At 37.7% G+C, this 12145-nt stretch overlaps 1 protein-coding gene across 10 annotated transcripts in view; it reads left to right on the forward strand.

Moving 5' to 3' along the window:
- Positions 1 to 11760, forward strand: part of TCF12 (transcription factor 12) — a 374492-nt gene extending 362732 nt beyond the window's left edge. For 9 of the 10 annotated variants that reach the window (XM_034994346.1, XM_034994348.1, XM_034994344.1 and 6 more), the window contains 2 exons: positions 6028 to 6181; positions 9400 to 11760. In XM_034994346.1, the coding sequence (XP_034850237.1) occupies positions 6028 to 6170 (143 nt within the window). In that variant the 3' untranslated portion in view covers positions 6171 to 6181; positions 9400 to 11760. Of the gene's footprint in view, positions 1 to 6027; positions 6182 to 8093; positions 8270 to 9399 lie in introns of those variants that run through there. The other variant, XM_034994345.1, reaches the window with a different exon arrangement.
- The last annotated feature ends 385 nt before the right edge of the window (positions 11761 to 12145 follow it).

Consider the following 12145-nt stretch of genomic DNA (forward strand, 5'->3'; position numbering starts at 1 on the left):
CTTGCAGAAAAAGTTAACCATAGTAATGAATTGATCCATCCACTTCCCTCCAGTATATTTAAATAAGAATGATGAGTAGATTACTTCATGCATAACCAATCTATCATTAAAACCAGATACTTGCTCCTATTAAGGCCCTTGGAATATCTGTAAAGGGTAAATGTTAATGAAACCTGATTTTCAAGAATGTATAGACTCCCTTGGGATGCTCATACAGACAGTCTGATTGTTGCAGCTCATCTGTGGTAGGATCAGTGGTTCCTTGAACCTTCAGTATCTGCTGTCACTTTATCAAAGTTTTTTTTTTTTCAATGTGTCTGACACCTTTTATCTCATTCTGAAGGCAGTGAGGCACCTGTGCTTATTGGTCCCAGTACATTCATCCTTCTGCTCTGCATACCCAAGATATTTTCTACCCTGACTCTCCCCAGCCATTTGTCGTCAAGACTCTTGTCACTACCTGGACTGTCTGGACAGCAGTGGTGCCAGAACTTATTCCTGTACAACTTTCCTTCCCACTGTTTGTTAAAGCTAGAATATGCGTCATTTGTTTTTAAAAACATTTTGTTTAATATCAGAGGTACCTACTCTCAGATCTAAGTCATCAAAATGAGAAATACCTCTGTGTTTGAAAAAAGTTGTAAACTCCACCATGCCTGGGTGGATTTTATTCATTCACTTGCAAGATTTTACTTTGTAGTGGTTCCATGTAAGTAGCTAGGACAGAAAAGCTCAGTCTGAGAAGATGTAACAGTTAACCTCATCCAACTGCCTGATAACTTTCTGGTCACTGTTAATGGGTACTGACTTTTTTGTGCAGTTCTGGAAAGCTCTATATAAGGAGCCATTGACTGATTAGAGTTTGAACAGAATTTAAAATACACTGACTGTAACTTCAGTTAGGGGCTGCTTTCATATTCATAAAAGCCTACCTTCCTCCCATCCTCAGACTTTGGGCTTCAAAGCCCAGAGCTTTTATTTTATGTCTTTAATGTAAAAGCCTTGGGATTCATTCAAGATCCTTTCTGAAAGGCACTCTGATGGCTGTCTGTCAAAGAGGATTTAGAACCCTTCATGCAGCCCACATACCTCTGCCTTGCTATGGCAGCACCTTTATTGTTTAGTATGACCACTGGCTTCTCTGGGCATTACCTCCAGCAGTTTTGAGTTATTTGAGTAACCTGTTTACATCTGAGAGGCTTTTCATCCCTACAAGGGTTCTACCCAGCAGTCCCTGGGCCCAGCAGTTTCTATAAAGAGGTACATTTTGTTTACATGACTACTTTGGGCATTCTCTGCACTCTTTTTCCTCACCTTCTGGTTTGGGATAGTGCTTCAAGACTGTATCTGGCTATCCACAACCTGTCATCCCTGGACAAGTGGCTTTTTCAGGAGGGCAACCAGCAGTGTATTCTGGAGAAGAGCAAGAGGAGTGGCTTCCCTTCTGAGCCTCAGATTTTGCCAGAGCACTTTTTGTGCCTTGGTGCTTCACATACCAAATTCTACTTGATCCCTGCCATTGCCAATTTAAATCTTTCCATTATGACAACTATAATGTCAACATTACAATTTTACTAATCTTCAATAGATTTTACATATTACTTTGAAGTTTCTACTCTCACCTTTACTAACGATTAGATTAGTGGTCAGACATTTCCTCCTCAAAGTTTCACATGTCCGCTCAATCAGCTTACTTCCCCTTCCAGTAATAATTTAGGGACAATAGAACTATTAGGATTTTAGTTTCCTGGTCTCTTAGTAAGTTTGAAGATAAATGAGCTAAGGCAGTGGTTCCCAAATCTGGCTGGTCCCAGAATCACCTGAGGCTTTTCCTTTTCCCAAATTTCCAGACCCTACTCTTAGGAGATTTTAATTTAGTTGCAGTGATATGGTAATACATAGTAGTCTTAGCATAATCATTGATAATACTCCTTACTAAATCTTCACTGAAATGAATAAAAATAGTATTAATCCACAAGGACAGATGGGAGAAAAGATTGTAATATCGAAATCAGAGAGCAAAATATGTATGTAAGATGGAAAGCAGAGTAATGGTAATTGACTTATTTAGACAGAAGAAATTAAGTGGGGCAGGGAGGAATACCAACAGGAAGCAGATCATTCTGTCTCACAAAACTCCTAGCCCCCAAAAGGCCCTATTCTTTGGAGGTGCTAATACTGGAGAAGGCATTACCTGAAAACAGGAAGATTAACCAAAGGTCTGTCTGCTATGAAAAAATTGGATCCCTCATCAAAATATCATCAGACTTCTAGACAAATAATGCTGGATTCCAGGAGCTAGTAGGGCAGTGCCTTCAAAATTCTGAGGAAAAAATCATTTTTAACCTAGAATTCTATATCTACCCAAACCATTAATCAGAGGGTGAAGATAAAATAAAGATATTTTGGATATGCAAAGACTTTAAAATTTTACCTCCTACGTACATGTTCTCAGAAAGCTTCTGGAACGTATGCTTTACCCAAATAAGGACATAATCAATAAAGACAAAGGCATATGATCCAAGAAACAAAGAATCTAACACAAGAGAGCATCAAAAGGAAATCTCATGACAAGATCTAGTAGGCCTAGAAAATCAATGTACCTACACATTGAAGATAGAAGATGGTGGGGCACCTGGGTGACTCAGTTGGTTAAGCTTATGACTTCAGCTCAGGTTGTGAACTCAGGGTCCTGGGATCAAGTTCCCTGCTGAGTGGGGAGTCTGCTTCTCCTCTGCCCTTCCTCCTGCTTGTGCTCTCTCTGTCTCTCTCTAAAATAAATAAAATCTTTTTAAAAAAATAGAAGTTGGTTAGCTGCAGAAGAAAGAAAGGGATTTTTCCCAATTTTCTTTCCAGGGTAAGAAAATGGAATTAATAGATGAAATGATGGTATGTTTGAGATTTGGGGGTAGGGGGGGAATGTTGATAGGCATTTGTTAGATCTATTGAAGCATGGGTCAGGGGGACAAAATTAGCATTACTAGCAAATGAAAAGCAAGGCAACTATTAACTTCAGGAAAAACAAACAGTCATACAAGCAAGGAAACAATGTAAAATTCTTGACTTGCAAGTATGTCCCCATAGTTATTATAACAAATATTTATCTAGTCATGAGAATGTAAGAAGTGACTATGCAATTAGCCAAAAATTGAGCTTTATTTTTTTTTTTTTTAATTTTATTTATTTGACAGAGACACAGCAAGAGAAGGAACACAAGCAGGGGGAGTGGGAGAGGGAGAAGCAGGCTTCCCGCTGAGCAGGGAGCCTGATGTGGGGCTCGATCCCAGGACCCTAGGATCATGACCTTAGCTGAAGGCAGACACTTAACAACTGAACCACCCAGGCACCCCAAAATTTGAGCTTTAGATACATTGAGAAGATGGTATTTTAAGAGAGCCAAGTCCTCAATTACATACCCAAAGTCAGTAATAGAATTACTGTAATTGAAATGTAGGAAAGACAATCACTTTTCATGTCCTGCAGGTAATGTCTGCTCACCTGTACATCAGGCCTTCTGGCTACTTAATACATTTGCCATGGGCTGCTCACACACACCAGAAGCTATTAAAAGACAACACTAGCATCTGCCTTTTTTGGATCAAAGCTCACTTCACATTTTCTAGAGCTTATTCTCTTGGTTCTTATAGCCCTGAGTGTTCTTTGTCTGACTGACTGTAGAACTCTTGCACGATGTTGCCTAACTTGAGTTTTTGGCTCTGGTCCTCTCTAGCTATTCTGATCATGCCTGCTAAATCCTTGTGTGACACAGGGTCATAGTTAGCTAAGGGCAGTGTTTTTTATGAGATAAATGTGAACCTGTTTCAATTGGAAAACTTTCAAATCTCACTTTCTCCTCTTTGGATTTAACATGTTAATTTATACTCTTTTTTCAGTCTCTCGGTCATCATATGAGACTGCTCCCTGCACAGCAAAGGGACATGACACCTAATAAAAGAACTCTAATTATTAGTTAGAAGTGCACATTTACTTGTTAAGAAAATAATTCCTGATATTTTTACATAATGATGAACATGGCTTTTTATTTTACTATTTACCCTAATAATAAGTGTGTACCTTTTCTTTCTTCATTGATTTTCCTCATAGTTGAAGAGCCTTTATGTCTTTTCCTAAATGCAGGGGCTGAGAAAATAAGAACTCTAAAATGAAATTTTATCATTGTGCATGAGTAATAGTCCATAGAATCAGCTGAGTTAACCATAATAAAGTCTTTTGTCTACTTTTTTTAAACTCAGAAGTGACTATAAATATGTATTGTAAATGCATGTTCAAATACATTTTACTTGGCTTAGAGGAAATACATAAAAAAAGAAGAGTCCTGCTGTGTTGCATTCAGCTGGCCATTTCAAGAAAATCTAACAAAATTCACAACTTCTACAAAATACGGTTTTCATTATGGACTAACTTTTTTCCAGTTTTTTTCTTTAAAGATTTTAAGTAGTCTCTACACCCAGCATGGGACTTAAACTTATGACACCAAGATCAGGAGTCGTATGTTCCACCACTTGAACCAGCCAGGTGCCCCAAGATTTTATTTTATTTTATTTTTAAAGATTTTATTTATTTATGTGATAGCAAGAGAGGGAACACAAGCAGGGGGAGTGGGAGAGGGAGAAGCAGGCTTCCCGCCGAGCAGGGAGCCTGATGCGGGGCTCAATCCCAGGACCATGACCTGAGCCGAAGGCAGACGCCTAATGACTGAGCCACCCAGGCGCTCCCCCAAGATTTTATTTTAAAGCAATCTCCACACCGAGTGTGTGGCTTGAACCCACCACCCCGAGATCAAGAGTCCCATGCTCTACTGACTGAGCCAGCCAGTACCCCTTCATTACAGACTAATTTTAAGTGATCCTTTTATATTACATTCATTAGGACATTTTTAATCAGTTCATAAAAATACATATAACAACTTTTCACTTTTATGATATTACCAGAAACAAAAAACGAACCAGAAGCTGTCATGGGTTAGATATCTTGTGCTTAAAACTCATTTAAGGGGGCACCTGGGTAGCTCAGATGGTTAGGCGTCTGCCTTCGGCTCAGGTCATGATCTCCAGGTTTTGGGATTGAGCTGCAAGTCGGGGTCTGCTTCTGCCTCTACCCCTGCTCATGCTCTCTCTCTCTCTCTGTATCTTTCTGTCTCAGATGAATAAATAAAAGCTTTAAAAATAAATACATACATACATACTCATTTAAGGAAAAGATACCATGAAAAATAATTCCCAAGTGGATTTTGATCCAGTGGGTCTCCAGTCCAATGGCTTTTCTTTCCCTTTATTTCACATAGAAAGACCCCCCCCTACTCTTGAAAATGCCCACTTCAAAAATTCCATCTAGTTGTCTCTGCTATCTTATATACAAAGCAGTAGAGAAGGTTTTTATCACCCTTTTAATCACACCTCTAGCAGTAGAAAGAACCATTCAGTCATCTCGTTCTACATATAAAAGTAGAAAAGCAAGGTAATATGCCAGCTACCTCTCTCCCTTGAGGAGTTGGCACATTTTTTATAGAGGAATGGCTGTGGGTATCTATTTTATCATTTTCTAAGCTGATAAAATTCTATAAAGCACAGATGTCTCTCTCCAGGTACATAAGAGAATGTCAGCATTCATATCAATCCAATGTACCATATCTTAGGACACTGAGGAGATTTGGTAGACTAACAACAACACTTGCCAAAATGTTTGAGTAAAGCAGTAAAAGAACTGCCTTTACCTTTAGATGTTGATGTAGATCAAAGCAAACCCTAGAAGACTACATCAGAAGCAGAATAAGAAGAAAACACCAAATACTCACTAAAAACCATAAGCTTAGAGGCTTATTTAATCTGAGGGTATATGTAAGCACATCATTGTTGCCTCTGTGTAATGTTATTCAGTGTGGGAATGAAATTGCAGAGAGTGGTAATCCCCATAGAAAGAAAACATAAGAACAATTTGTTCAGTTTAAGACCTAAGAGTCCCTAATTCCTAACTTATAACGATAAAAATTATTTTTCCCTGTTTCAGAGAGGAATCTTAACCCCAAAGCAGCCTGCCTTAAGAGAAGGGAAGAAGAAAAAGTTTCTGCCGTATCGGCAGAGCCGCCAACCACACTGCCAGGAACCCATCCTGGGCTTAGTGAAACTACCAACCCTATGGGTCATATGTAAACATCAGCCAGGTAAGTATGGGAATGAAAAGGAAGTGCAAGGAAATTACCTGGTTCATCTTAAACTAAGCTAGAACTTTTGAATAGAATTCTCTGGTGGCAGTGGTCATGCTAAAGGTTACAGGTAATTTGAAATCCCAACAGTTTACCTTTCTTTTGTATAACCATACTTAGAGAGCCAATGTCCTTTAAAATCAAATTACTATTCAAAGTGTGATAGTATCTTATAATTTACAAAGAATTTTGAGTTCTCCTGCTCTGGATCATCATGTATATGCTCTCACATGAATACTACTCTGATCCAGGAAGAAAATAGTGCAATGACTAATCTGTCAAATAACTTTGCTACCACTCATAGTCCTCATTCTCAACCAGTTTTCTCTTAACCATCTACCTCTTCTTGTCATTAAATCTTTATTCACAAAAGAGTTACTGCTTGCTTCCATTTGGATCAACAATGCATTTTCTCTCATAAGCATGTAAGCATATCAGTTACACCTTCTGGAATCTACTAATGAATGTAAAGGTATTACATCTGATAGAACCACAGTGCCCTTCTCTCTGGAATTTTACATGTTGAAAAACTGTTTTTATCTTTCCCTTAATGGATTAAACACAGGTCACTTCCTTACGATTTTTTGTTTAACAGTGTGACAAGGGTAATATGAGGTTGTTGCCCAAGCAGTTAATGTGAATCATCTTTTTTCTTAAAGATATACATTTACATGATCTATAACAACCTAAATTGTAGTTATTATTTAGGTGGCAGAAGTTAATATAGAATGTAATTAAATATTTTAACTAGCAGCACGGATTAGAAATACATCTGGGAACTTCATTTTTATAATCTGCCTGCAGCAGTGTGTAGTTCTTTTCCCAATTTCATCAGCATGTTAAAAGCAGTAAATAAAAGTGAATGAATGGGAGGTGTGGAGCACAAAAAAAATATCAAGTGCAATTTCATTTGGTCAGCTTTATAGCTATCTCATTCTGAGCTGAAAATCTGGAATTTGGTATTTTGTAAACTACAACATAACTGCCCTTTTCCTGAAGAATTTGGTTCCTACCACCTCTGTATATATCATTCCTAAGATCAAACTAGATCAAAACTGAAGAGTTAGTTTGGGGACAAAAGGAAGAAGGGTTAATGTGATTAAGTGTCCGTTATACTTGTCACACTAGCACACTGGAGAAAACTAACCCACCTCCCCCACAAAACAATACCCAGCAACCTAACAGATTATGCAAGTCAAAGAGACTTCAGGCAAGAGTTAACTTACAGTTCCTTTAAAACTCATGTCACTGTTTCATATTTTGTGGAAAATATAGAATATCATGAAAAGATAGATATTTTTGTTCAAAAATAGACTTTAACGTTTTAAAATAAAAACATGCCATTGTTTTTCAATGTTTCTAAATTGGCAACTCATTTTAAAGAAGAGTGATGAGGTAACTTGTTATGCCACTATGTTTCATAGCCACCGGGCTATGAAAAGAGCACTTGATGTTGAGTTGTCACATTTATCACAGAGCCTCTGTCTTTCTTTAGTTGTACCCATTTCCTCTTACTCTCTTCCTGGTCTCTCTCCCTACCTCACATCTCTCTCCCTCCCCTGTTTACTTCCTGTTCTTTTACTGCTTCTATATCTAATACTGCTTTTATGTCTCTACCCTTATCTCAAGAATGAGGAAATTCCACCACTTAAGTTAAAATTAAACCTGGGCATTCTCACCTATCAAAAAGAGATGAAGAATCCTTTAAAAAAAAAAAAAAGTTTCAGGGTTATAAGAAATGTAGCAAATTTACTTGGTTCCATAAAATTTTATAGGTTAAGTGTTTATTATCTTAACATATGTTTTAACGGTTGCTAATTTCAAAAAGGTGGTTGTCTGGTTTCACCTTATAACTTTCGGTTCTTTATAGAACCGAATAACAGATTAAAAACCAGCAAAAGACTGGGCAGCAGGAAAATGACTGCTAGAACCAAAATGGCTGATAAAGGATCACAGAATGACTGACTATAAAAGCACAGAATTTGCCACCACATGATACAAGGCCAGGTAGCTTTGAATATCTGTTATCCATTTCTAAGAGCATAACTCTATTATAAAACAATACTGTGGTTATTGTTTAATAAAGAAGTGAAAGGTATGATTCTTCGTAAAATTACTTTCATCAAAAGTGGCTAAAATGGAAAATTTCAGTGTTTACTACTATGTAAATTGAGACTGTTAAGTGTATAAAATTTGTACTAATACCAGTAAAGTTTAATCATTCATTCATTCATTGAACAAACATTTATTGAGGACCTTCTGTGAACCAGGAGCAGGAACCATTGTGAAAACAAATACCAGGAGTGCCTGGGTAGCTCAGTCATTAAGCGTCTGCCTTGGGATCAGGTCATGGTCCCAGGGTCCTGGGATCGAGCCCCGAATCGGGCTCCTTGCTCCGCGGGAAGCCTGCTTCTCCTTCTTCCACTCCCCCTGCTTGTGTTCCCTCTCTCGCTGTCTCTCTCTGTCAGATAAATAAATAAAATCGTAAAAAAAAAAAAAGAAAAGAAAACAAATACCAAATGGTCCTGCCTTCAGAAACTTTCAGTTTAGAGAAGGTGTAAACTATTAAGACAATATGGTAGACTAGATGTATCAGGAGGTGAATGCTTTACCATTGTCTCTCCATTGAAAAATGGATGAGTGGAACCTCAGAGCTCAGGTATTGGCAACTTGAATGTTGCCAAAATAGAAGTTTGCATAATTGCCCCAGCTGTTGTATAATCCTATATCTTGTGATTTCTATGATCACATGATCTCCTTTACAAATCTTACCACACTATTTCAATTACACCTTAAAAGAAATTCTGGGGCGCCTGGGTGGCTCAGTCGTTAAGCGTCTGCCTTCGGCTCAGGTCATGATCCCAGGGTCCTGGGATCGAGTCCCACATCGGGCTCCCTGCTCCACGGGGAGCCTGCTTCTCCCTCTCCTGCCCCCCCTGCTTGTGTTCCTGTTCTCGCTGTCTCTCTCTGTCGTATAAATAAATAAAATCTTAAAAAAAAAAAAAAAAGAAATTCCGAAGCTCTCTTATAAGTCATTTAGCAGACTGCTAATTTAGTATAAACCTGGGTATAAATGAGGAATACCAATATCAACTTGTTTTTTTCTGGGGAGGTATTTATTTTTAATGATGATGTCCTAACTGGTTCTGTTCTTTCCCTTGGCTCTCCTGCCACAGTTCCAGAGTTATCAGTAGGCTAGATAGAAGGTGACCTCTCCTCATAAGGACTTGGACAACTCAGATTATCTGAAGACACAAACCTGCTAGGAGGGAGAAGAAAAAACAAAACACTTGAAGCAAGAAACTCAAATGTAATCCTACGATCAAAGCAACTGGTCAACACTTCCATCAGAAGTGAAGATAGGAAGCTCATCAGATAGAACGTCAGCCCATGAAATGTTTGCAGCATATCACTTTGTTGCAAGCAGTGTGTCGCTTCTGCACAATCAGAGACTGTCTCGATCTCTCCACTCATCGTGGAAGTTGCCTTGTGCCTAAACTGAATTGACAAATGCATTGTAACTACAAATTTTATTTATTGTTATGGAACTGTAAGGTCTACATATAAAGGGAAAAAGTTAATGTGGAAAGCTGATCTAAACTCAGCTGATGCCAGCATTCGTTAAAGCTGTTCACGTGCAGAACAAAGCAGTGACAACCATTGGCCCTTAGCATTCCCGGCATACCTATTAGTGTCTTAAAAAGGAAGGGAAAAGTCTTTTGTTTGCCCTCTCCTATCCTTTTGCCATATGAATAGTGTTTTCCATGAAATAGGAAAATATTACTTGGTATAGCATTTCTTTCGCTCTCATTTTTTCATTCATTTTTATTTTCTCTTTGTGGGTGTTATATTTGGTCTCTGAATCTGAATAGTTTATGGTCACAATCCAGAATCCTCATGTAGTCCTATGTGCTTTGCATATTTACCTTACAAAGATCAACAGAGACCATCTGTGACCATAGCCTAGCTAAGATTTTAAAGGGGGAAATTTTGTCCCCTAGATTTTCCCCAAAATAAACATTGCTTTATTTCTAATAATAACCAAGACTTTTCAAGCTTCTAGATTTCATAGTAAAGCTTGTAATAGCAAGAGTGTAAATTACAAGGGAAGAATCTACTTAGAAATTGCTTTGTTTTCCAAGCAGTAAGTACTACATATAGTACTTGTAAAGTGTTAGCTGTAAAGTAAGCACAAAAATGGATTTAAAATACAAAGAAGATTTTCAGGCTGTGATTATGGTGACCGTAACAAAACCCAGTAGTCACCAAGGCAGGTATGTGATAAATGACCACACCACTCTGAGGCTAATTACCAAACGGAATACAAGAGCAATGGTCACCTGTGTTTCCTTATCCTCGCCTTTATTTCTCTGTCACTTGGATGGCTGGTCAATGGGGAGGAATTCAGTGGGTGATTTAATCAACCACAAACCATCTGCCCCCGTCCCAAGAAGATGAGCCAGATTAGCCGTAAACTAGTGCTTGTCAGTCCATCTTAGCACCGTACATTAAGGCACCCCTCTGTTTCTAATCCTTCAGAGTTGTTTTTTAAGATATCATAATCACTTTGAACTTCCATGAAATCTGTCTTCCACCACAACAGCCCTGGGAGAGAAAAACATGCTAAACAAGGTTGTCTTGGCTTAATAATTCCTTATGGCCAGTATCAACAAAGGCAGTCAGCACACAGAAGAAAGGACCCAAATCACTCTGTAACTTTAAAGATTTCTGTTAATTTGAAAGAACAAAAACAGTTACGACAGGACTTTCAGATCCTCCAATCAGGATGATTCCTAACAAATCTGTCTTTTGTGAACTTAGTGGACTTTTTGGTTACTTTAATTTGCATATATTCTCCAATTACATCAGACTCTATCTGTGGCCTTGTTCTTCATTTCAGTGTTAATCAGCTAAACAGAAGTTGTTGCTTATGATGTGTGAGTGAGCATACGCCACTGCCTGGCCTTTTTTTCTTCAGAGCTTGTTGTCTTTTTCGCTATATTAGACTTTGCAGTATGCCCAGAAGCTTTCCTTCATAAAATAGAAAGAAAAAACATTTGGCTTATTTTTCACTGTAGCTAGTCTTTTATACAATAATCTTGTAAGAAAATTTCTTGAATTCTAAATATTACTCTTTCTAGATTTTTGAAATCGAAAAGTTTTCAGTAAAAAGTTTCTTACTTTATTTTATTATATTAGGTAGTAAAAATGTAGGGTTATTTACCATAACCTGTTCATTAATATCAGAAATTTACAATAGCATTTTAAGACCATAGTAGGATTCTAGCATACCGTGTAGTACCTATGGAGTATTGTAAGAGCTAATTGTCCGAGATGAATTGCTTCTCATCTTGTTCTCCAGTTTCCATTGTTGGTTTATTGCAGATTTGTATCCTGTGTCAAATTCAAGGTATTATTGATAAACCTTTTCAACCAGCAGCAAGAAGTTCAAAATTTTTTCTGTCACTGTAACAGAAAACACAATATGTATATAACATTTATGTAGCAATAAATGTGCCATCTTTTTTTTTAACATAGTAAACTAGTGAGTTTTTTACATTCCTCTCTTAAAGAATAATGCATTTTGTTCTCTTCTCCATCTCATTCCCCCACACTGCTTTTCTTTTTTTCCTCCAGCTTTATAGAGATATAATTGACATTATAACATTGTGTAAGTTTAAGGTGGACGATACTATGATTTGAGATCTTTATATATTGCAAAATGACTACCATAGTAAGGTTAGTTAACATACCTAGCGCCTCACATAATTGCTTTTTTGTGTGTGTGGTGAGAATTTTTAAGGCTTACAGTGCTTTTCATAATCTGCATTATCTATATTATCTGGGAAGCCCGTCAGGACAGAATCAGGCTTGTGGAACTAAGTTGGTAATCTACTTTGTAGTTGCCCTGGCTTGTGTATT

The sequence above is a fragment of the Mirounga leonina genome, unplaced genomic scaffold (assembly GCF_011800145.1).
Source record: "Mirounga leonina isolate KUSES-001 unplaced genomic scaffold, KU_Mleo_1.0 Mir_91, whole genome shotgun sequence".
Classification (NCBI taxonomy): Eukaryota; Metazoa; Chordata; class Mammalia; order Carnivora; family Phocidae; genus Mirounga; species Mirounga leonina.